The sequence below is a fragment of the Sceloporus undulatus genome, chromosome 5 (assembly GCF_019175285.1).
Source record: "Sceloporus undulatus isolate JIND9_A2432 ecotype Alabama chromosome 5, SceUnd_v1.1, whole genome shotgun sequence".
Taxonomy (NCBI): Eukaryota; Metazoa; Chordata; class Lepidosauria; order Squamata; family Phrynosomatidae; genus Sceloporus; species Sceloporus undulatus.
The window spans coordinates 156,572,203-156,598,909 of record NC_056526.1 but is presented as its reverse complement, the minus strand read 5'-3'; the positions used below and the strand labels follow the sequence as shown (position 1 = coordinate 156,598,909).

Here is a 26,707-nt window from a genome sequence, read left to right as displayed (position 1 = left end):
AATGCTTAACTGATTACATGATCACATAAATAAAATAGCAAGTTAATGAAATGAAAATTTTGAAGCATTGTCCTTGGAAGGTGGGAGAGAGATAATTGAGTGTATGCATAAATAAATGTCACATGTGACTTTAACATCTAAATAAATTCTTTTTAGGCTGTTGTCTCAGATACAGTATATGCTGTTTCCTTTAAGGCATGTAAAAATAATGCGTTTAACAGACGTCTGTTACTATTACTACTACTACTACTACTACTACTACTTTTTCTTTACTTTTCAGAAAGGAAACGTTTGGGAATTGGCCAGTCCCAAGAAATGAATACACTCTTTCGTTTCTGGTCATTTTTTCTCAGAGACCACTTTAACAAGAAAATGTATGAAGAATTCAGACAACTTGCTCTAGATGATGCAAAAGAACATTACAGGTAATGTTAGGTATTTTGTTAGACTTGCAAAGTCAAAAGGCACAATTGTGAAAGGTCAGCTTATAATAAGAAACACTATTTTGCTGCTTCTAAAGTATAGGAGTATCCAAATAGAGTGGTTTTATCATTAGAATGAAAAAGGTAGCAATGGTTTCCCATCATAACACAGAAATAATAGCCATTATGGAATATGGAGCTCAGAATGAAACAGGAAAAAATCAGATGGAATACACCCTACCAGGGCCCCAGGCAATACAGAACAGATAAAATATTCTTCAAAAACAAATCAAAATCATTTAAAAAATACTGTTGTTGTGTGCCATCAAGTTATTTCTGACTTATTATGGTGACTTAAGGCAAACCTATGGCCCTTGTGGTCTCTTCCAACTCTATGATTCTATGAGGTTTTCTTGGCAAGATTTATTCAGAGGGGGTTCATCACTGACATCCTCTGGGGCAGAAAGAGCATGATTTGCTTAAGGTCTTGTCATTTACAGTCACCTACATATTCAGTTGAGACCAATTTCTAAAGTATATACTTGACAGAAGTCTGGCTGGTACACCTTGCACTACCTGTAGCTTCTGAACATTTTGGGCTTCCGACTTTGCTATGTCCTCACCAAAAATGCCTGCAATGATGGTGGAAGAATGAAAGAAATATAGAATAATTTAATAATAATAATAATAATAATAATAATAATAATAATAATAATAATAATAATAATAATATTTATTTATATCCTACCTCTTCCGTCTGGGGATCGAGGCGGGTAACAACAGAGTTTATACGATACACAATATAAAAACAATAAAACCCACCAAACCCTGACCCAACCCTCCCTCCCAAACTATAAAATTAACATAAAACATGATTAAAATATATAGCAATACAACAGTACAAGATTATTTGGGAATGACGAAGAGATATAGTAGGAAGGACGGATAGAATCGGCTCTGGGCGGTTATCACTCAGGGAAGGCCTGCCAGAAGAGAAAGGTTTTTGTCACTTTTTTAAAAGCCTCCAATGAGGATAATTGGCGAATCTCTTCCGGCGGTCATTCCAAGCTTTAGGAGCCGTAGCAGAAAAAGCCCTCCGGTGTTTTAAGAAATAAAAAGTTTGTGACCATAGTATAGCACGTGGGACTTTATCTCTTTTCATTCTTCTACTGAGAATCTATGTTTTCCAGTTTTTTGTTTTGTTCCTGTAATGATGATGGGACACACAGAGAGAGCCCTTCCCCAAAGATCTTAAAATATAGTCCCGGTCATAATGGGAGATACAGTCTTTTAGATAGTCTGGATCAAAGCCATTTAGGGCTTTAAATGTCATAGCATTTCAATATATTTTGAATAAAAATATTATATGTATTTCTGCATTCTTATTCTGTAGATACGGTCTGGAATGTTTGTTCCGGTTTTACAGCTATGGTCTAGAAAAAAAATTCAGGCAAGAAATCTTCAGAGATTTCCAAGAAGAAACAAAGAGAGATTATGAATCTGGTAATGCCATCTTCATTACAATTATTCATGGTATTGCTTGATTTCATACTTAATTCTTTTAGGCATTTCAATATATTCTCTCTTTTTTTAGGTCAGCTCTATGGACTAGAAAAATTTTGGGCTTATCTAAAGTATTCACAGTCTAAAACTCCACCTATTGATCCCAAACTTCAGGAATATCTCTGCAACTTTAAAAGACTGGAAGACTTTAGAGTTGATGTAAGTATTCAGTATCTTTAATTTTGTGATTTAATGTTAACATAGCTGATTTACACTACATAATGAACAATAGTGACTTGTCTTGCTGTGGTTAGGTTTGGCTTTTAGGGTGGTTGTATTAACTGACATAACGCCTTTATGAGCAAAGGTACTCAACTTGCCATTTAGGACCCTTTGAGAAAGTACGGGTGGGCTTATTTATTATGTGATGCAGCAATTTTAAAATGTTGGTGGACTCAATCAGAGGAAAAGGAGATGCAATCCAATGAGTCACTGCTTCAGTAACGCACAAATGTGCAAGCCATATGTAGATATCTCTTGCATGTCAAACTCAGATTGATGGAGCAAAGCAGGCCTTGGAAATCAAGAGAATATTATATTGATGCGCTAGAATCATTAATTTTTTATGGGCTATGATACAGCTCCTGGTATTTTAACACATTGGAATTGGACTGACACATTATTTATTTCAAGTAACTGTAATCTGTTCTTCTTCATGGTCTCTGTTACACATGGATTGCTCTTTGCCTGCGCAGTAACAGTCAGAACTGTCTAGATCCGTAAGCATCCTAGGAAACAGACCCACCCTGGTTCTGCGCACATGATAGAGATTCTGGCTTTAAGCATCATCTCTTTTCTTTCCACTGCAGCAGTAGTATCAGTTCGAGACCTCTAGAGCACTTCTTTACCTTTCACTTTTCTTTTCAGTGTCCTCTGACTGGAGCAGTCTCCGGATTGCCCTCACCTTGCATCTCCTTGTGCCTCATTAATCTCCTCACTTTTTACCCCACCATCCTTCCAGAGATCAAGCCAGAACCTGATCTCTCAGTCACCCAGCCAATCTGGAGTAGACTTCAACACCACATTCTTATGGAGGAGGGTCTTCAGTTTTTTGATCCCCAAGGACATCTTCCTTCATACAAGTAGTGGGGCCTTATTCAAAGGATAAAATTTTAGATCCATCTATTTTGTTAGGTTGTGGGCTAGATTTGCCTGAGCCTACAAAAGAAATTGAAGCTGAGCTAGAGGTACACCTTCTGAATCTGTCTTCACCTTGACCTGGCCCTTCCTTCGCTTGACAGTTTCATCCACGGGCACATTGCAAGGTCTTTTGAGCATGGGCCTATTCACCTTCTCAATGGACCTATCAGTCAGCACGAGGCATGTTGTGATTTCCCCCATCCAGCCTTTGGATCTTCATCTCACCCTCTCCACATTGGCTGGTAGACCCTTTGAACTGCTGGAAACTATGGACTTAACACCTCTTGTCCTTCAGAACAGCCTTTCTAGTGGCCATTATGTCAGCCAGATAGGTGGGTAAAATCTGTGCCATCAGATTCCCTTTGCACAATCTTCCATAGGGACCATGTAGTCTTCTGCCTGGATCTGATCTTCCTCCCCAGAGTGGGCTTCTATTTTCAAGTTTCTGAAGACTTATCCTTATGTTTTATCCAAATTCAACTCTGGAGGGGAAAAAAGATATGACATTTTCTAGATGTCAGGTGGGCATTAACCTTCTATTTCAATGGAACTAAGGCTTTCTGTAATGCCACTAAGCTCTTTATATGCTCTTGGGGGGGGGGGGGGTCGACCAGTTACACTTAGAGATGCTCAAAATGGATTACTCACATTATCAACTTGGTTTAGCAAATCAAACATGCCTCTTTCAGCCCACATCAGAACTCATTCCACATGTGTTACTCTGTAGCCTTTCTCCATCATGTGGATTACATAAATATTTAATATTTATTTATTGATGTAAATAAATAAAATGGTATGCTCTATGAGAGCTGCAGGCTGGCCTCTTAGACCCAGTTGTTAACATTCACCAAGCATTGTAATGTGGACACAATGTCAGTCAACCAAGCCTATTTTTGCCATGCAGTTTTGGTCACAGTCATGATCTAACACTTCCCCATCTCCTTTGGATAAATCAAACTTTGTATTCTACCCCGTGTAAGTCAAAGAGATCATGAAGAAGAACAGGTTGCTTACCTGTAACTGGTTCTTCTAAGTGGTCTTCTGTGAGCTCACACAACCCACCATTCTCCCCTCTACGTTTTTGTTTCTCCTATCATTATATTATGTTCAACCTATGCTTTGCTGCATGGACTCTGGAACTGAGGCTTAAAGCAAAACAAAACAAAAACACCAGAGTCATGTGCATGGAGTCAAGAGTGGGGCTTCTTCCTAGAATGCTTACAGCTCTAGAAGGTTATGACCATTGCTGTGCAGACCCAGTACAACCCATGTATATGAGTTCATAGATGACTACTAGAAGATCCAGTTACAGATAAGCAACCTGTTCTTCTTAATTGAGCTCTGCTACTTTGCAATCATGTTCATTCTCTTTCAGCCTCCCATCAGTGAAGAATCTGGGAGAAAAAGGCACTCAACTGGTGAAGAAAGTGATCATCATAAACATCAGTCCAATTCTTCTAAGATCCTTGCTGGTAATTCCACAGCTGCCTCTCAGGCGTGGGTCCCAATAAACTTTCCCACTACCAATACTGTACAGGAGTTGAGTAACAGCATACACCAGAACAGTACTGCCACAAAACCAAGAAATGATATATCTGAGCAGTAGACTTAAGCTGGAACCTTACAATCAACTCCTACTGCCAGTATTTTAACTCAAAAGATCTTCAGGGAGAGCGATTTTAAATCTTGATTAAAAACAAATGTCTAGGAAAACAAAGGATTGCATTTGCTTTCTCACAATGTGGAGTTCCAAATACTTTCCCTTGATCAGTTATACTGGAATTGGAGACTATCTGAAACATCCTAGGGAAATATATCTTAGTTTCAGTATTAGTATCCCTGATTTATTGTTTACATGAAATGCATTCCGGTACTGTATGCAAAAATACTTTGAGATGCCTGATAGTCCAGCTCATTCTTCTTAAAGAAGTTATGGTGTACTCATATAATGTAGAAAGGAGGATTTTTTCTATTCAAGTTTTCCACATTACTTCTGCTTTAAAAAGCCAAAAAGAGAGAATATACTGTTTCCAGTGGAGATAAAGGATTTAAATTGGTAAATGCATATATCACTATGAACACCTTTTTTTTATAACAGTACATGCACACTCCATGATAGATTGGACTGTGCACATTTCTTGGGTGCTAAAATCTTACTTTCTGCTTTAGAATCCCTGTGATTTTAGGTTGAGTTTTGAGTTTGGCATCAGCCTGCTTTGGTTTTAAAGGTGTTTTCTTTTATTCAGGTTCTTATTTGTACTTAAGCAGTAGATTGCTGAGGGGAACAGGGTATGACTATATTACCATAAACTTCCTATAAACTTTTAAGCAGAATGTTAAAATGACGGATTATTCTCTAATCACCTTCCAGTTGGGAGAGATATTTGTGCTTTCTGTTTAATTCTTGTACTTCAAGGAGAGATTATTTTAAATGATAACATTTAATTGTAAGATACTATTTGGTGCTGTTTTAATTTAAAGGGGAATTAGAAAAATGGTATTCACTAAAAATGTTGATGTCAAGTTGGGTTGGAATAGTTTAAAATCCCATTTTGGGAGAAAAGCAGGGATATAAATCCTCTAAATAAATAATTCTATGCTCTGCTAAGATCAACTGAATTAAATTGGCCAGGGCATTGCTTTCTGTAAGTGTAAATGATTGATTCAGGTAGCAATTAGTTAAGTTGGGAGGTGGAAGTTAACAGGCTACATTACCTGCAATTTTATACTAGTTTCAGTCACTGTGATTTTAAATGCTTCGAATAAGGAAATGGAAGGCCTCCTTCCTTAAAGTGGGTGGTAGGAATAGGTGCACTTTTTTTTACTTAGAGCAAAACAGTGAGATACCTAACAATCTTCAGGTGTCTTTCTGCATATAAAGTTTTAACACAGTTTGATGCCTTATTACTGTGGAGATATCCTAAGTGATCCATTGTTTAGTTTAATGGAGATTTTTGGCAGATATAGATGAGGTCAATTACATTTTTTCTGTCATATTGCCTTGGGAGTCTGAATAGAACAATTATGAAAATAATGTGCATACTTGTATAGGAATATGAGGATTTCCCAGTAATTAATTTCTACACACAAAGTAGCCTTTTAGAACTGCTCTATTTTGTAAAAAATAATAATAAGAAGAAGAATTCATGATACAAGTTTTATATAGCATCTTTTCAGTGTGCTCAAGTTGTACATCTCAAACCTGTGTTCAATCTTTGCCACCTCCTCTATGAAAATGATGCAATTGTAAATTTGGATTTAAACTGTATATAAAAGAAATATATTTACTTCCATTTCTTTGAATGAAATGTGTGCATATTTAGCTTTTAGTATGCATAATTTGTGGTACCTTTGCAGATTTTATAAAAACAAACAAAAAAAAAATTATGTGTATTGTGTGATTCTTAAATGATTTTCTTTAAACTTGTCAGTTTTTACAGTTCCAGTTAAAATGAAATGTCAAGTATTGAATTGGACTAATTAGAACTATGGGATTGAATTAAGCAGCCAAAATTACTGGAATTATGGAAATACATTGATTTATATTTTTAATGTAAATTAATGCATTCAGAATTTCATATTTAACAGGTATGAGATAAAGTGAACATGTTTACTAATAAAGGGGAGCTGAGAGTGTTGCTTTTGAGTTATTATACTGTGTCTGAGGAAGAATGTAGATGTTATTCAGAGCTGGGGGTATGTACTGCTGTGTACTTGCAAAATAATAATAACCCTGGAAATTATAAGGCTTTAACTTGACACAGTCCATACATTTCACTTTCCCAGTATATTCTGTTGGGTGGCAACTTTTGGCATTAACAATTGACATTCTTTCCAATCAATAGGAGGCAAAGCTGCAATTGATAAAAGGAAAAAAACAGCATTTCTGCTTTGTAGGTGGACAAAGTCCCACACAAACAAATACAAGACAAATTAAAAAGAAAGGAGTCTGTACTTGTCAGCATTAGTATAAAAGGTGAAGGAAGCATCTTGCTTCTCTTTTTCATATTCTCTTGTGATTCACACATGCAGTAGATTAAAAAGCAGTACTCTGGTCTCCAGAGCTGTTGCCCAACACTCAAACCTTCACCTTAGAGTCGCCCTAAGTGGAAAATCACTTAGAGGCACACAACAACAATCATGCTCATAGCACATTTGTCTGGAATATCACATGATCACTAGAAGAAACTTTGTTTCAGTCTTCATTTTTGGCCTCAACTAATCAAAACATTAATACTCCCTCAATTGTGAATATTTTGATAATTATAATTAATAAACAAACAATTTGAGCAATCCAAGATGTCAAAAAACACAAAATGCCACTGCTAGGCAGTAAAGGCACATGTAAAATTTACCCATAGCTTCCATATCCTTTTCAGTAGATTGTTGACAAGTTCTTTGTTAATACAATGAAGTCTGCAAAAATTACTTCACTACGTTGGAATGAAACTCAACTGGTAAGCCTATCTGAATTTGGTTCTATTATCTGTGAAAGGAATGCTCAAGTGTGACTCCTGTTTTGGAGTTCTGGTATAGTTCAGCTGCTGCTGAGTCTAGAGATGTGTGAAGATGGGAATCAGATTCAGGAGTCTATGTGCTGGAGTGGGATTTGCTCTAGGATATTCCAGAGTTTAGGAACAGAACTTCTTGGTGGAAAGCATGAGTGGCCACTCAAGACTACAATGATAGGTAAATAACTAGCCAGACTGTAATTACCTAGTGCCCTTCTAGATTTTTTTTTAAAAAACTGGAGTTAGTAAAGAAAAATTAGGACCCTTTTTGAATCCTTTAAAATGGATGGGCAGAGTGCAACCCACCAGCCATTAGCAGCCCCCGACAGCAATTTTTACAGCCTTGTGGTCAAAATGTTTTGAAAAAAGTGCCCCAGGATGCCAAAAATGCACTGTAGGGGATGTGGAGGCCATTTCCACAACACCTGGAAGCTCCCCCCCAGCCTTCCACAGTTGCCCACTCTTGCTCTAAAACAAATAGCTATTGCTTCCTGAATAAGTGCAGTTCAGTCATTACTTAAATGTTAGGTGGTGAAAAAATTTATCACTCATAAATAATTTGTTGCTTGTTTCTTTGCTCTTAAATCAAATTTGTGTGGTTAATAAAACTTTAAAACACAGGTTAAGAGGCACACAGAAGTACACTAAGAGCAGAGTAAAAAGCTTTAAAAATAAAAAAAATTAAATGGTATTAAACTACTAATGCTTTGTACCAAAGTTGGTACCAAGAAAGCCTCCTAAGAGATTACATTTAACAGTTGGGAGCACCACGACAGAAAAGGCTCTTATATCATCTGTAAGATGATAAAGAAACATCACTGAGATGATTATCTTCAAACATGGAAACAGTGTCAAGAGGCACTCCTTCTAGATATTCAGTGGTCTGCACTGAAGATCTGTTTTACAATAGGCTGCTGTGGGCATCCAGATGTTTTTCATCTACAGTGTACACATCAGCCCTAGCCAGGATCGTCAATGAAAGGAAGATGGAATTATTGTCCATCTATTTCACAGGCATGGGTCCTTTTGCTATGTTGGTCCAAACAAAACCATTGAAAACCCAGCTTGTTGTACCACTTCAACGTAAAGCTGAAAGGGAAGTTGTATGAAACAGCTCACTATAGAAAAATGATGCCTTAATACATGTTTACAAACATACTGTAAACATATTTTATCTTTATGCCGATTATAGGAAAATCTACACAGAGCTTTGAACTTAAAACATTTCAACTGATGAAACATCAGTTGAAATCATATTTGGATTTGCACTATAATCTTAGAATGTACAGCTTCTATACACCCTACAGCAAATTACTCTGTCATCAAGTCAAGGACTAGCAGTGATCCATGTGCTATCTTTTACCATTTTAGATCCCATCCATGAGCTTTAGTTTTGTTTTGAAAAGGAATGGCAGCGCTACAGGTAAAGGCATTCTGAGTTAATCATAAAGGAAACAATAAAACTCATTCCAGCATTTGTTGCAGGTGTCAAGAAAATAAAACACAGTTCTTAAAAGTATATTTAAAACCTTTTAGCAGCTTGTTCTTTGTGCAGGTGCAGAAATATTCCTTAGTGCTGACATTTAACAACTTTTAGTGGGAAGAACAGTATAATGAAGTAGTATCAAAACAGAACACATCTAATGGCATCTGACACACCAAGACAAATGATAAAATAACTCCCAATTCCCTGCTTTCTCTCACTACTACCTTCCATGAAATTAAGGTTTTTGTTATAATCCAAACAAGCAGATTAGCTCCTCAGATGCTAACCTCTTGATCCCAAGTAGAAAACTGAAGTTTCCTTCTGACAGTTCCCCTGAAAGGAGGTTAAAATAACAAATACAACACACTAACAATGTATCTACAGAACACTTTATTTTTATTCATTTTTTTAAAAAAAAGAGCACAGGTTCTTCACTTCTTGAAACAGTCTGCATAATTTCAATTATGGAATAAAATTTTGGAGTAGAGGAGTTGTAACTGGCTCACCAGGGGAAGATTAAGACAGTCTCAAATTACCAAATGACAACAGTATGATCACATAAAAGAAAGGGACAGTGGATCTAGAAAACCTTTCTTGTGAACACCACATGAACAATTTCTTCCCATGAGTCAACCTGAGCATGAGCCTGTTTGGTCATGTTGGAACAAGGATGTTACTTGTTAGACACTATATCACACAGATCACAGCTATGTTTTTTCATGCTCTACACACATTGCTGTCATACTGCATGATTCACCTGGCTAATGATGGTTGCTGAGAGTGGCTTAGTGTTGTTTTATTGGCTAGATAAGAGCAGATTACTTCAAGAAAGCATTATTCTGTTTCTGGATTTACTTGCCATATTGACAAACACTAAAGAAGCTGTGTTGTTAAATGCTGAAAAAAGGAATGACAACCTTTAACAAAAACAGATAAACAAAAACATTTTTACATACAGATATGCTCCATTACTGTGTGCCATTGCGCTCATTACATATTCATATAAACTGCCGAGTCACATTTTGTTGTGAATTTCATGTGATGACTAAATAAAAAAGATAGCTGGGTAAAGCTTTATTTAATAGCAGTGCAAAAATATTCAGTTTCTTCCAAGACTTCTTCTCTCATACAGAATCCTGGCCACCAATATTTGCTTAACAGCATCTACATAAAGTCTGACAGCACATTTGGTATTTTACATGCTTTATTAAAATGGTATTCATATTTACAGTATCTGTACGAACCATCCTCCCATTTCTTGCACTCAAGCACCCATGCACACCCTTCACTTTACAAATATGAGGCTAGGGTCCTTGAATTTTAAGGATGGAAAAGGGAAGAGGTGGTTTATTTAAAAAGCAAAGGGGAATGCTTTTGGCCATTACACTGCTAATTAAGTTCATGTATATTAACATATATATATATATATGGCAGTAACACTGAGTATTCCTTTACATCTATATACAGAATGACATCAATGTTTTCCAGTCAACTGAATAATTAACCAGTCCTCAATGCTGCTTTTAGTGACTCGTGTCACAGTTGGGGTTTTCCCTTAAAACAATTCAAGTCTCTACGTGAAATAAGGCACAATTATTCTGATTTGATTGAGGGGACAGAAAAGCATAGAAGGCAGGTTTCAGATGATAGCTTCTGCAGAGAAATTTTCCTCTATCCTTCAGGAGAATCTATTTGATACCCTGTAATCTGCAGATTTATGAACTAGGTTTTTGCTATGGAAATCAGTGGCCCACGAGTTAGTTTGAGTATTCCCATTTCGTTAGCAAAAATTCAACTGGGAATCCTTAAAACTAGTTTTTAGCGCCACAGAAATAAAAATGACATATGAAACACTTAAGCTTGTAAATAAACTGTTCAAAGGCTTCAACATGCTAAGAATAGTTTTCTTTGCATTTTAAATCCCTGGCCCCACATCATTAATGAAGCCTTTCAGACTTTACAGTTTAACTGCAACAACAACAAAAATGTTTGGCAGCACCAAGTGCCTAGTAATCAAATCTTCTCTGAAAGATGTTGTACAAAACCCATCATGTTTTATGCAGCAGATGAATTGTACCCGAAGACATATGGGATTCTGTAATGGGAATAAGAGATTGCAGTTCCAAAGGCCCCTGACTTTGGTGATTTACAAAGTTCAATCCTGCTTAGTGTGATCCTTGGTATCTTCCTCATCTGTGTATTCTGACGGTTCCTCTCCTGGCTTTAGGAGTCTACCTACGTAGTCATATTTTTCTGGAAAAGACACAAATTGCAATCAGAAGAAGCTACACTATTACATTAATTATATTTATAGAGGTTCCTGCCTATTAAATGAAAATAATTTTTCAATTCCAAATTAACAGCCATCATAATATGCTAATTGTCACAAATATCTTGGCTGTTTTGCATGTGCAGTGCGATTCTATACTAGAAAGAATATACAAATGAAATGGTATTGAAGCTGTTGTGCCCGAGGGATTTGCTACCAAGGATGACTGCAGCTTCTAAAATGTCTGAAAGCAGCACATGAAACCAGAAATTGAGTGGTAATGGGAATCTGGACGTGTCCCAGCTGTCCACAAGCACCCCTAAAGCTGCAGCAATTCTACTTTCTCCAACAGCAACTTCTGCTAATTCAACCATCATCAGAACTACTTAAACTATGCAAACAAGGCAAAGAAGCTTCCACAGCAATAAAAAAACAAAGGTTCAGCAGTGAGATGCAACTGGAGACAGCTATGTATGAGGAGCAATTGCCTCATAATTCTCTGATCCTCTTTTAATAACTAATATTGTGAGGACCAGACATCCTCCTTTTCCAGGGCATGTCCGACGTTTCAATCTTCTGCCCAGGATAAATGTAGATTCAGTCAAGGGTTTGTGGTTAGTGGTTAGTAAAGTACAATTTTAAACATTTCTCTTGCTCAGAGATTTGTAAGTATATTGCAAACCAACAAGGATAGATTCCATCAGAAAAATATGGTTGAGTACATAATAAAATATAGTATATGTAATATAGCTGTAGAGGTCTTGCTATGCTGTACCATGGCAGCCTAATAATAAAGGTGCTCATCACTTCCACACTTTATACTTAAAGCTATTAAGGTGAATTATAATGACATTTTGAACCTGAAAGTCATTAGAAATATGACATCAATTTCTGTACATTAATTGAGTGTACTCTTTAAAGGCATCCATGACCATGCCGTTCCTATTCTATTGGATCGAAAGAATCTTGAATTAAAATATTACCTTTAAATTGCATTTCCCATTCTCTAACACTTTCCATTTGTACTGCATTTAAGTCTGATAGGTCATCATATTCATCTCTGAGTGCATCTTTATCTAGACAAAAAGTTGCTAGTCCCCTTGAGGCATCTCTGCCAGCAAATATTCCATAAGGCCCCTCTGAAAAAAGAAAGAAAGAAACAGTCACTCATTTAATTATATACCAATTTATTAAATCCATTCAGAATAATACTGTTGCTTTCTCTAAAGCAAAACTGGAAATGGTATGGGCAGTCTCTGCAGCTTCCAAAAGGAGCAGGAAAATCCTATTCCAATGTTGGTTGCTTTTTCTTTTCTTTTCCAGAAACAAGGAAAGAGAGTTTGCCTACCGCAACAGCAGTTCTTTCATTGGTCATCTATGAACTCACAGAAATGGGTTATTAGTTCTTGCACAATACATTGTTCAGAACCCATAAGAGGCATTAGGTATGTGTTCTGGCAGTAGCCCTGCCTGCTCCCCACATGCCTGTCTAGTGCACTTCCTGCTTAAACCCTCAGTCCCATGAACACTGAAGTAGCATCCAAGGAGCTAAGGAGAAGCAGGACAGAGGCTGTTTAGTGTGGCCTATTTACCATCACTTTATCACCAGCTTACAAAGCAGTTCCCATAAGCCCAAAGGCTCTCTTTCAGTCTTCAAGAGCAGTTCTGGCATGCTTGTGGGGTGACTGCTTGACAATGAGAACAGGTGTCCTTATTATGACCTTCTCCCAGGCATAACAATAGCAATAGCACTTCCATTTCTATACCACTTTATAGTGTTAAGCACTCTCTAAGCAGTTTACAATGTGTTAGCCAAATTCACCCAAGAAGTTGGGTACTTCCAAATGTATCCAGGGGTTACTTTCTTTCACTATCCTCCATTTTTTTCTTATGATACCCATTTTGACAACCAGACTTATAGATCTATGTTTTTTAACATGCTGGAGGAAGCAGGTGAGGCCAGATGACCTGCTTATTACCTCCTTTTTCTCTGTTTCGCTATTCACACATATTGAGTAAGGGATTCTGGAGGTTTACTGCAATTAGCATGAAAACAGAGTTCTATCTGTTAAAATATCTTTACTTAGCACTGCCAAAAATGGATGTTCCTTCCTGGGAAGAGTATTACTTAACCTATAAACTGGCCAAAATAACCACAGACATGAACTCTCCTCGACAAAATGATGTTCAGTTTAAGTCATGAGATTGCAGTAGCAAAGCAAGTTGCTATCTCATAGGCCAAGTAGGCATGTGATACCAGGATGGTACAAGAGAATAGTGTTAAAGAAATGGACTACAGTACATTCCTATAAAGACATTTATACAAAGTGACTTTACCAAAAGCATTGTTTGTTTAGCTTTTGGTACACTGGTCCTGTGTTTCTTCGTACTTAGGGATTTTGGCAACATTAAAACACTGTTGTAATGGAATTTGGCAACACAACCAATATTTATCAGTTTAACCTTTAGAAATAATTTACATAACTGGGATCTTAAGATTACATAATATTCATGCAATCACTAACTAGGTATTAGAAACAACATACAGAAAACTAGTGGAAATGAGCCTTCTGTTTCAAGCAAAGTGATTTTTTATGTATTCATAATGAAAGAAGCCACATGTATATTAGGACAATCATAGAATAAAAGTAGTTCAGTATATCTGATATTGTATAGACACTAGGAGGACTAGGAAGTATCTGAGCAATGTGTGCTAAAATGTGAAACAGAAAAATGCATGAAGAGTGTAACTGGCTTTTCCAGAAAGTGAGATTTTATATTTCTCTTGCAATATACAAGAATTTTTGTTTAACATGAAGCATTTTTGAAATGATACTTAGCTAAACACATGCTAGACTAATTCAGAAGAAATAACTTTAGGGTTAGGTTCAGGTTTGGACTTCTAATTACCTCTGAATAAGAGAGCTGGGTTTATTTCACTGTATTATCAGCTAGTTAAGAAAAATAAGATCATTTTCATGAATACTGTATAAAGTTAAGACACAGATCCCAAATATAGGGTGTTCAATGATCCACATATATCTCATAAAATTGTCAATGGATCTGCACAGTTGTTAAGGGAAACAGTGAGAGCCAATGTGATGTAGTAGTAGACTGTTGGGTTAGGACTCTGGAGACTAGGGCTCAGATCCCTACTCAGCCTTGGAAACTCACTGGATGACCTTGGGACATTCACATTCTCTCAGCCTCAGAGGAAGGCAAAGGCAAACACCATCTGAACAAATCTTCCTGAGAAAACGCTATGAAAGTTTTGCCTTAGGGTCTTGGTAAGGTGGAAAGGACATGAAGGCACACAGCAACAGTAGGGGAAACAACAGATCTCTTGTAATCCTCAATGATTCTCACACAAGCACACTCAGATCAACTTCTACTTCCTGAAGAAATTGTTGGCAGAAGGGAGAACCATATCCAATCTGTAAACACTATATACATTTGCAATATATGACCAGGTGTTGGGGAAAAAATGACTCCACACACTTTTCCACATTAAAAATACTAGGTTTTCAGCCAGACATACATCTCAAAGGTGAATATAATTCAGAAATAATTCAAAACTATGCTCCTCTTCATAATGTTTTGGACAACAGGAAGCAGAATATTGCATTTTGTAGTACAGCAACTTCTTTCCATGCTGTAGTACTTTTATTTACATTTGCAAAATGGTTAACAAAATCTTTTAAGCTCAGCAAACATCTCCCTTACTTCTGCTGTTCTTATGGCAAACAAAGCAACCTGCTTACTGCAATTATACTTTTCCTGAAGAAGGAATTTAAAACTAATGATATTCCAGTTAAAAACTAAATCTATATTTCTCAGAAACAGATTGATAGTCTGTCTAGTGAGGGATTAAATCCTCTTTCTCACTTACAACAGTTAGGAGAATGCACTAGTATCAACTAGCAATATACATCCATCTACTCTGGATTTATAGCACAGACGTTGCTAAGGTGCTACAAGATCCCTTTGCATGCCTTCTGGAGAATGATTTTATCTGCATTCAGTGCCAAAAACACATCACGACCCACAGTGCTCCTCTCTGAAGCGGTTTTGGAAGTTTTAATGGGAATCTCATGACATCCCATGAGTCAGGTTTAGAGATTTTCAAAGACTGAAAGAATGACTCTGGCCAACTCTCTACAGTCTAACTAAAGACAGAGATTCATCTTCCATTTCTCTGAATTTATGTAAAAGCAGCCACAGAAGCCCCCTCCCCATTTAAACAGGGACTGTGGGGTAGAAACTCCCTTCTTATGTGTGTAAAAAGCATTCTAGTATCAGGCTTCACAGTGGCAGCTTCCATGACTTTTATGTGGGTTTTCGTCTGAATTTAAGAGCTGTCCAAGGTACTGAACATGTATTTAAAATAGGTTGAACATTTCTGATAGCTCCATTAATGAATTAAGCTCCCCACAGACACAAATGCTGCCATCTACGGCTGGGACTGAAAGAGTCCCACGTGACAGCAAGGAGGAAAAACAACAGCTGCATCTGCACTGCAGAAATAATCCCCTTTGACACTACTTTAACTGCCCTGGCACAGTGCTACAAAATTCTGGAAACTAATTTGGTGAGACATTTAGCCTTGTCAGAGAGCTTTGGTGCCACATCAAACTACACATCTAATTACATAGCATTGAGCCATGGCAGTTATAGTGGTGTCAAACTGTATTATTTCGCTATGATACAACCAATGAGATAAGCCTCTGTAACTCAATTAGCCACCAACAAGAGCCCTGATCCAAGAAGTGATCATAACACAACGAGCCCCTTGTATGTTGGAGTGATACTGAGACACAGACAATCAAGCGTTATACGCCATCTTATTATCTTATTCTACCAAAGGTTCCCAAAGTTCCCCAATCGTTTACCTGTACTGGGGTTTAACTTATTTCTATACACCTTTAGTGTAATCTGAACACACAAAATAATAGTAAAGTTTGAAACATAAGGGTTGGAGGAGAAACAGGTTTTAAAAGATCCCCCCCCCCTGTTTTTAAATTTTAAATTGAGTTTGTTGGGTTAAACCATGTGTTTGGGTTTTTGTTTTTCATCAATGTGTAAGACTACTCCAATATAGGAGTAAATCAGAAAATTAAGTAGCAAAATGCAGTCCAGATGCTATGGCCACTAGCTTAAATAATAACTGCTCTTACATAAAAGTGCTCTTTTAAAGCAAACTGCTTTGGTTTAACTTACATTAATTGAAGGATTTGGTTCTGAATGGCACTTCTTGCTTTTTAAAATAAAGTGATTAAAAATAAGCAATTAAAACTGAATATTGGTGTGTTAAAATGTTTAAATTCAAGCATCCATTGCTGTTCCAATGACAGGGCTGAAAAATAGCAGTAACAAACTTAAAAAAAAAAGAATTATCAGTTTAAAAAACCAGGAGTGTTTTTTTTAAAAAAAATAATGTAATTTGATTTAAGACATAGTTAACTTTAAACCAACCTGGTTTAAACAAGCCATTTAAACAAGCCAATCCTGCATTCTAAGAGAATGCATAGAATTTGAGGTGGCGATCAGGTGAAAAGGTTCCCACCCACAGTTCAGCTAAAGTCTCTCCCATTGAAATATATGGACAGAGGGGCCTATAGCTGGCTGAATCATATTCAGATGTTTACAATTTCCCACGTATGCCAATAACTGATTTCTTTTAAGCAGCAAGAGATAATAGCTGCTAGTCTATACTACTAGCCAGAAAACCAAACAGGGATCACATACCCCTTTTCAATATAGGAACCACATATCTGAGTTTTAAAGGAATTGTACTGATTGTCAGCATGGTTCTGGTACAAATTCAAGGTGCTGGTGACAATATTCAAGACCCTAGACAGCTTGGGATCTTACTTGAGAGAGCGCTGCTTCCTATAAATGCTTTCACAAGGAATGTCAGCTGGGGGGATTTCTCCAGTGGTGGCAATAAACTATGAGAGGACGTCAATAGGGCCTTCTCTGCTGTTACCCAGTCCCAAATGGCACCAGCACAAGTGTCATTCCAGCACTAAGTTTAAAAACATGGATTTTAACTAAAGCCTTTGGGGCCCAATTGATTTCACCCAAATCTGCATGGCCATGGTTTTAAATGGCCATGAACAGTTGAACTGGTTTTAAATTGCCTTGTTTTAACTTGATGAATTGTAAAATAAAATAAAATCTAATATGACATCCATTTCTCAAGGTAAAGACCTTCTTAGTATTGACTGCACAAAGTCACTGACTGGATGCTTTAAACGGAATGATCTCAGTATGCTTCCAAAAAGGAAAACCCTCTGCCTTAAATCAGTTTTAGTCTTAAATACTTCTGCTTTAGTGTGAACATGCGTATCATGCATTAGCCAAGCCTCAACAATAACAGCTGCTGCTTATGAGCAATTTTTTCTCCTGAGGCAACTACCTCTGATGCTGTTCTACATGCCCATAACAAATACTGTTCAAAAACAGAAATGTGGGGTGGAATTTTTTTCATATCATAACTACTGTATATTTATCTATAGTAATCTAGGCTACTGCAATCAACAGTGTCAGAAGGGTATGAACTTTTGATTTTTCCAAGGAAACAAGACATTGACAAACCCTAGTACTCAGAGGAACAGACCAATAAATGAATATACTGCTAAACTTGCCTCGATTTTACAAAATCAGTGTGCTTCTCAGTTGCAAGTACAACTAGCCAAGACAAAAAATGTGATAAAAATGCCTATGTCCACAGATTCACATCCGTCCTTTAGTACTGAAACAGCTTTTACACAACATGAAATGGAACTGATATGTAGTGCAGAGTAAGGGAAGCTCAAGATACTCAGCAAAGGAAAGGTAAGCTGTTGATATAGGATATCTCAGGTAAGTATCTTTACACGTGTCCTAATTACCACATACAGCTTTAGATGTGTTTGAATATAACACTTTGTTGTAGCTGCTGTGTGCCTTCAAGTCATTTTCAACTTATGATAACCCTAAGGTGAACTTATCAAGAGATTTTCTTGGCAACAGTTGTTCAAAGGAGGTTTGCTATTGCCTTCTCCAGAGGCTGAGAGCATGTGACTTGCCTGAAGTCACCCAGTGGGCTTCCATGGCTGAGATGGGAATCAAACCTTGGTCTCCAGAGTTATAGTTCAACACTCAAACCACTATGCCATGCTGGCTCTTCAATATAACACTTATCGTAAACCAAGTGTGACAAATCCAATAATGTTATTTACAGCAACAGTGATGACCTGGTTAATGGGGTGGAACTAGCAGGATCCTTAGGTGACAGTGACCATGTTCTCCTGATGTTTGTTATACAGCAGAAAAGGGAAGCCAATCATAGTCAGACATGAATTCTAGACGTTAAGAAAATTGATTTCAGTAAATTTAGGGAAATAGCGAGGGTGACCCTATGGCCAGGAGTGCTACAAGGGAAGGGAATTCATGATGGATGTGAGTTTTTTAAAAGTGAAATATTAAAGGCACAATTTCAAAAAGTTGCAAGGAGGAAAAATGGGAAGTGCCTTTAGGATGGATATCTAAAGAACTTTCAACTGAGCTAAGATTTAAAAGAGGCATGTACAAGAAATGGGAAAAGGGAGAATTCAAACAAATAGGAAGCTTGTGTAGGAAGAAAAAGCTAAAGCACAGAACAAGCTCAGGCTTGCTAAAGATTAAAAACAATGAAAAGGGTGTTTTTGTTATGTCCATAGCAAAAGAAGAGCAAAGAAACGGTAAGGCTGCTGCACAGAGAAAATGGCAAAATATTAGCAGTCAGAAAAGGCAGAACTATGCAACACCTTCTTTGTCTCAGTCTTCTCCCAAAAGGAGAACTAGTGCTCAACTTGGGGAAATTGAAGATATGATGCTACATGGGAAATGCAGCACAATTCAACACAGAATAGGTAAAAAGGAATACCTGGCTACGCAAAATGAATTCAAGTCTCCAGGGGCCAGATGAACTACATCCAAGGATATTAAAAGAACTGGCAGAAGTAAAGTCAGAACCACTGGCAATAATCTTTCAGAATTCCCAGAGAACAGGAGAGGTCCCAGTAGTCTGGAGGAGGGCAAATGTTGTCTCTATCTTTAAAAAAAGGACCCAAATAATTATTGTCCAGTCAACTGTCATCACTCTTTTTAAAATAGCGTTACAAGCTTGATAGATGAAGGGAATGCTGTAGATGTAGCATATCTTGAAAGTTGGGCCAAAACTAATTAATTTCAACAGGGAAAAATTTAGGGTACTACACTATGGAAGTAAAAATGAAATGCAGTTATAGGCTGGGTGACACCTGCAGTGCATGAGAAAAGGATCTAGGAATCTTAGTGGACTATAAGCTGAACATGAGTCATCAGTTTGATGAGGCTGCTACAAAAGCCAATGCAATTTTAGTATAGTATCTAGTTTGAGGGAAGCAATTGTACCACTGTATTCTGCTTTGGTCAGATCTCACCTTGAATACTGTGTCCAGTTCTGGGTACTACAATTCAAGAAGGATGTGGACAAGCTGGATTATGTCCACTGGAGGGCAAAAGTATGGAAACCATGCCCTATGCGGAGTGGCTTAGAAAGCTGGGCTTGTTTATCCTGGAGAAGAGAAGGTTGAGAGGTGACATAGCTAATTTTAAATTTCTGAAAGTACATCATATGGAAGAACGAACAAACTTATTTTCTGTTGTCCAGTGACTAGGAGCGATGGATTCACACTACAGGAAAAGAGACTCCACCTAAACATTAGGCGGAATAAGAGCTGCTGACAGTGGAACATATTCCCTCAAAGTGTGGTGGAATCTCTTTCTTTGGAGGTTATTAAACAGAAGGTGGGTAACCATCTGTTGGGGGTGCTTTGATTGCATCTTCCTGCATGGCGGGGGGTTGGCCTGGATGATCCTTATGATCTCTTCCAACTCTATGATTCTATGGAAATATTTTCCAGTTCCACTTTTTTCTGGAAAACACTCATCACTGTTCCCAACGTCTGTGAATTGCTTCAGAAAAAGTGACAAGTGAAGAGTCGTTTCTCTGCTTGAGTATTTAAAGAAACAGTATCACTAATCCCTTTTGCAACAACTGGGGTGTATGTGTCCCAGTTCTCTTTTCTTTTTTATTGTTAATTGTAATAGCAGGTAATCATAATAATGGCTAGGAAATAATAATTATGAGAATAACTAGGGTACACACTGCATCGTAATAAGGTCCAGGGGATTGGATTTTAAAAAACTCCACAGGATTATGACATGAGCACATAACCAAACACTCAGTAAAAAGGAGGGAGGGACAATAACAATCACATATAATAGTTGATGATTAATCCAAGTAAAAATCCATGCCAATGGATGTCACCTATGGAGGAAAAACAACTAACATAGATAAGTGATTTGCCAAAAGTGTATGTGCTTCTCATTTACTTACAATATTTTAGGCCACTGCTCAGATCAAAGTTCATCCAAGACTGTGCAAAATGTAATTTGCTTTAAATACGCAGCAAGGATTTTATGCAGAGTGCAGTCCATCTGGAATATTTCCAAGTCCAATCATCCTTTTACCCATTCACCTCTGGCCTATTTAGATGTGCTCAACCACAAATGTGGTTCCCATATGCTAGCCTGCATCTTAAATCTACCTATCCCCTTGGATATTCCAATCCCCAGGTAATCCACATACTGCAAACCCAGGCAATCTGGCACAAGACATATGTGAGGTAGATGGGGAGGTATATTCATCATGACCATGTTTCTATATCCTTTTCTCCACTGACAGCAGCAATGCTGAATAGTATGCTTCTCTCAATTAGTTCATACTGTTCAATATCATTAAAAATATCAGGGTGCCTCATTATACAACAGTGTTTTTCTAATTTTACTTGTGAAAATAACAAAGCATTATAACTACAAGAGAAGAGAAGAAGCAGGAAGAAAACAAACAAACAAAAAGCCTAAAAAACCAGCAACACTGTTGACCAAGCAACACAAACATGGCTTTTAACTAAGAACTTTATGCCAAACATCTGTGTTTTTTTTTCTTTCAAAAACAGTCAACAACAATAAAGCTTCTATGAAAAGTAACCCTTGATGGGTTAGTTTCTTTAAAAAAACCCCACCGATTGCTCCACTCCAAAAGCTACCACTTCCACGCAATGCAACTACGTGCCTATTGTCCCAATTATAACTAGCATTAGAATATTAAAGAATTTTATGAGACAAACTCCAGATTTTTCTTTTTCTTCATCCCTCAATTATAGAAATCATTTCAGTAGGACAGCTGATTTGTTTGCAAGCCAACTACTGCCCCAAAACCAAAAATGTGAAGGAATATTTTCTGGGCAGCTGACCAGCAGAGAATATTAAATTTTATCATTCTCTCTCCTCCATGCATTTTAATCCATTTGTGAAAGTTTGCGTTCCCACTAATTTAAAAAGAAACAGAAATATAAGCATGAATGTCACTGAAATCAACTGGGCAGAAAACTGCAACGATTTGGTTGCATTGTGCCACTATGTTCTTTTCAACATGGGTTTAATGCCACCTCACTTACCAACCTGTACTTTGCCTTGGATTCGAGGTATCTGCTTTGACATTTCTAATTATCAGTTTTACAACCCTGCACAACTTTCATGTGATATGCATTCTTGAAGTGATGCCATTTAAGCCTACCTGTTACCTTTTCAGGTGATACTTTTGCTTGAAGGCCCAAGAGTACAAGATGTCATATTTATTCAGATTCATTTAGCTGCCTATTAGTGACAGAAGGATGAAGATGTTTGTACTTCACAGACTACAGTTTACATCAGGGATAGGAAATATGTGGCCCTCCAAATGTTGTTACAGAGCCTTAGCTAGCACAGCCCATGGAGCAGACTGATAGGAACTGCAGAGCAACTATTTCCAGAGAGATGTCACATGGTCCCCATTCCTTATTGGGGAATGACAGATCAGGATCCAGTGTTCGTCTTTGCAAGAAATCTTTCCCCAAGGTTAACATTTATTATCTTAATACAGTGGTCCCTTTGTATCCACTGGGGTTTGGTTCCAAGAAGCCCTTTGTGGACAGAGACTAGGACCCGGAACAATGGATGCAAGCTACAAGAAAAGAGATTCCACCTCAACATTAGGAAGAACTTCCTGACAGTAAGGGCTGTCTGACAGTGGAACACACTCCTTCCTCAGAGAGGAATCTCCCTCCTTGGAGGTCTTTAAACAGAGGCTAGATGGCCATCTGTCAAGGATGATTTGATTTGGATTTCCTGCATGGCAGGGGCTTGGACTAGATGGCCCTTGCAGTCTCTTCCAATTCTATGATTTTATGAAAATCTGTGAATGGTCAAGTACCATTACATATAATAGCACAGTATGTAAAATGATGTCCCTTATGTAAAATGGCAAAATCAAGGTTTGCTTTTTGAAATTTCTTTTAAAACGTTTTCAAGCCATGGATGGTTGAATCTCTGGATGCAGAGGGCTGACTATATGTTGTTGTTGTAGGACCTAAATACCCTAAAGGCACGAGCTCCCCTCTGATCTTGGAGGCTAAGCAGGGTCAGCCTTGGTTAATACTTGGATGTGAGACTGTCAACAAGCCATAGGCTATATTACAGAGGAAGAAACTGGCAAAACCACATCTGCATATCCCTTCCCTAAGAAAACCCTATGAAATTCATGGAGTTACCATAAGTCAACAAGAAACTTGAAAGCACACACATTGTTGCTGGGCAAATAAAATAAAATTTGCCTGCTATGAGGCCTGTGTAATTTAGAGTGCTGCGTAAGGAGCTTTTTAAATCTGATAACATTCATTACACTGTTGAGCAAGACAAACTCTCCTATATATACTATAGTCTGATCTTCAGCCTTCAGAAAGGACCATTACAAGAATTGGAAATACTGTAACTTGTTACAAGGCCTGGCACACTGGTACAGTAAGTTACTGTAAGGAATAATACATCACACAGATATCCCAACGGATCAGGAATTAACCCAAACATCCAGGCGGGCAAGACCCACAGCCTGATAAAGCTTATGAGTTATTTGTACTAACTCCACCACTAAAAACTGCACATCCGTAGTGTGATGGCAGTCATAAAACGTTTAAAATTAATAGGTCAGTGAGATCCAATCAGCTAAGGACCCTACAAATAAAACTGGTTATAATCACCAAAGTATGCAGTAGATAACTTAATGAGTAACTTTTTACGCATGACCATAACAACACAATTGATTACTGCTACTTGGATTCCTGTCTTGTTGTTTTAGTACTATAGACTATGTATATATACTTTGATGAAGATCTTTGTAGTCCTATATAGAATATAGTACCACAGGCTCAAATAAGACAACCATCTTTTAATTACTGAATTAAAATCCTGTAAATTTGGTCCAATTTATTTCCAAGTTAACTTTTTCAAACTGGAGTGTAGATGTGTACTTCTGTGGCGAGAAGGTTGTTCAGGAGGAGGTTAAAGGACAAGTGAAGTATCAAAGCTACTGCTCCACCTACTTCCATTAAACTCTGCAAAGAACCGAAGCCCAAATATAATTATGTGTGTGGAAAGGTCTTGCACAATGACAAAATATCTAGGCCTTAATGAAAAAAAACCAACCTGGCTTTAGCTAAAACAATCCTGACCTGATTTCAAGGAATTAAATGCATGCATCTTCAAAAAAGAAGGAAAGCAAACGGGCCAAAGAGGAGCCTCAACATCTGAGAAACTGAGAAGGAAATCATATCCAGGAGGGACCGTTCATATTGGGTAGCTCCTACAAGTGTCCACGGTTAGTACCAAGGCAAGAAAAGGGACAAGTAAGCCTTGTTCTCCAGATGTTTTTAGCCTGACTCCCAGAATCCCCAGCAAATACAGCCAATGCGAAGGGGTTATCAAAGTTGTAGTCCTGAACAGCATCTGGAACACTGTTTCGCAAGCTTTGGTTCTCCAGTATTCCTGACTGTTGGCCAATTGGGGCTTCTGGGAGTTGAAGTCCAAAACACATGTATTCTATTTTTAAACAAATCTGTTGTTGTAACAGCTTAATCCTGTTTTAATTGTTTAATTTTGCAGATTTTTCAATGTTTTTAAAGTGTAGGCTGCATTGGGTCCCAGTTTGGGGGAAAAAGCGGGATGTGTGGGTGTGTCCTGAACTGAACACTTAAACCTGTTGAGCGCAAAAGGGGTTAGGATTAGAGCCGCTAGGGCCCTACAACAGCTAGTGATGCATCCACAAATAATGCAAGCTGACACCACTTTAAATGCTGTAGTTCCACCCTAAAGAATTCTGGGATTTGTAGTTTTTCAACGTCTTTAGCTTCATCTGCCAAAGAGTGCTGGCGCCTCACCAAACTACACATCCCATGATTCCACTGAACAGTGATTCTCAAACTCCAGGTGTGTTTTGGGCTTCAGCTCCCAGCAGCAGCAGCCCCAGCCATTTTAGCCCAGGACCAGGATGCTGCATCTGCACCGGAGAAATAATTAGGGATGACACCATTTTATCTGCCATGGCTCTGTGCTGTGGAATTCTGGGGAGTTGTCGTTCATTGTGGCACCAGAAGTACTACAAATAACTCTTTCTACAATAGTTACAACAGTATCAAAGTGCATTATTTCCTCAGTGGTCCCCAAACTGTGCTCGTCAAGGGAATTTTGGACTTCTGCTCCCAGACGCAGCCGAGGCTTCTGGGAGCTGGAGTCCAAAACCTCTTGGAGCTGTGGTCCCCAATCTGTGCCCTTTTAAGACGTTTTGGACTTCAGCTCCCAGAAACCCAAGCCATTGGCCGACGAGGCTGAGGCTTGTGGGAGCTGAAGTCCAAAAGGTAGGTCTTAAAAGGGCAGGGTTTGGGGGAGCACTGCTGCAGACGCACCCTGGGTCTTGTATTGCATTGCATTGCATGGAAAGGGAGGGGAAGGCCTCTCTCTCCGCCACGTGGGGAGTGTAAACCAAAGCTTCGGCCCTTCCTCACCGGGCCCATAGAACTTGCTGCCTTTGGTCACGTCGAAGACTTTGCCGTTGACGGCCAGCAGGATGCGCGCCGCCCGGGCCCCGTCGTAGTCGCGCAGCTGCTCCAGCGTGAAGTCCCTCCGCTTCATGCGAGGCAGGGAGTCGGCCGGGCTGGCAGGAGCCGCGCCCCCGGCCCCGCTCCGCTTCGCCCAACGCTTGTAGAGCTGATAGGCCAGGAACGCCGCGATCGCCAGGAACGCCAAGCTCAGCAGCATGTCGAGCCAGCTCCCGCCCAGCCAGCTGCCTCCTGCCGCCGCCGCCGTCGCAGCAGCAGCGCCAGCGGCCTCCTCCTCCTCCGGCCCACCGCCGCCGACTCCTATTTCTCCCCCAGTCCTTAGCTTCCCATCGCCATCGTCCGCCATCACGGCCTGCCTGAGAGAAAATGAGGCGGGGCACGTTCTGTTTCTTTCTTTGCCGCGCTCCCATTGGACGAGGGGAAGGACACGTCACCAGCGCCAGCTCGCGCCCGGACCAACCAATGGGAAGCAGGCTCGTTCGCGCGCCCGCCCAACGGCTGCCTGCCTTCCACCTCTGGGGAGGAGGGAGGGAGGGGGGAGCCAGTGACGGTTGGTTGGTTGGTGTCTATCTGTGTGTGACGCGCGCGCTCTCGTCTCACGCTAACTTAAGTCACGTGGTCGCCGTGGCGCGCTCGCTCGCGTTCGCGGATCTGGAAAGCAGCGGAACGACTTACGAGAGGCGTGCGCGCGCACACACACAAGCACGCGCGCTTTTGGCGGTTGGCCTGACTCTGAGGGGAAAAACCAACCCCTCTCTTTCAATGTCGTCAAAGAGCGTCCCTCAGAGCCTGGCCCTCCTGTTTGTCATAAATAACGATAATAATAATAAATAATAATAAAAATGTTAACATTGTAATAGAGGTGGCTACAGTTCCCAGAATTCCCTAGTATTGAGCCAGGGCAGTTAAAGCGGCCTCAAACTGGAATATTTCTGTTTTGGACCTGAGTGAACCCCCCATTTTGGAAGTGCTGCACAAACAGAATCCATCACAGTGGGCGCCATTAAAAATTTGACTTTCCCTAAATAAACATGTATGTACCTTTCCTGGCTACTTCAGATAATTTCTTAGTTTCCACAGGGCACACAGTGTACTTTACGCATCACATTTGGCATAACAGACATCAGAATTTCCTACACAGTTTCCTCCACCTCACCCAAGGTTTGGCCGCATGGTCTAGGAGCCTGTTTACCAGCAAAAAAGGGCACATGCTAAGGAACAACCTTTTGAAAGAATTCAAACCTTTTTGGTTAATCTTTGTCTAAGGATGAGATACCACACTGCTAAGGATCTTCTTTACATGCAGAAATGTATCA

The 26,707-nt window shown here is 38.9% G+C and overlaps 2 protein-coding genes across 9 annotated transcripts in view; one reads left to right on the top strand and one right to left on the bottom strand.

Moving 5' to 3' along the window:
• Nucleotides 1-6,791, top strand: part of LARP1B (La ribonucleoprotein 1B) — a 51,190-nt gene extending 44,399 nt beyond the window's left edge. For 3 of the 7 annotated variants that reach the window (XM_042467707.1, XM_042467706.1, XM_042467703.1), the window contains exons 16-19: nt 281-425; nt 1,816-1,925; nt 2,017-2,144; nt 4,501-6,790. In XM_042467707.1, coding sequence (XP_042323641.1) covers nt 281-425; nt 1,816-1,925; nt 2,017-2,144; nt 4,501-4,731 — 614 coding nt within the window. In that variant the 3' untranslated portion in view covers nt 4,732-6,790. Of the gene's footprint in view, nt 1-280; nt 426-1,815; nt 1,926-2,016; nt 2,145-2,852 lie in introns of those variants that run through there. The other 4 variants (XM_042467708.1, XM_042467705.1, XM_042467704.1 and 1 more) reach the window with 4 other exon arrangements.
• A 2,704-nt stretch (nt 6,792-9,495) lies between these two features.
• PGRMC2 (progesterone receptor membrane component 2) lies at nt 9,496-25,762 on the bottom strand. 2 transcript variants are annotated; one of them, XM_042468416.1, is made up of 3 exons: nt 25,239-25,762; nt 12,375-12,530; nt 9,496-11,375 (listed from the first exon to the last, which is right to left on the bottom strand). In XM_042468416.1, exons 1-3 carry the CDS (start codon nt 25,735-25,737, stop codon nt 11,278-11,280), a joined length of 753 nt encoding a protein of 250 aa, XP_042324350.1. In that variant the 5' UTR covers nt 25,738-25,762; the 3' UTR covers nt 9,496-11,277. The 2 variants fall into 2 exon arrangements, with proteins under 2 accessions (XP_042324350.1, XP_042324351.1); XM_042468417.1 differs by having other exon boundaries at nt 25,338-25,760.
• Nucleotides 25,763-26,707: the final 945 nt, after the last annotated feature.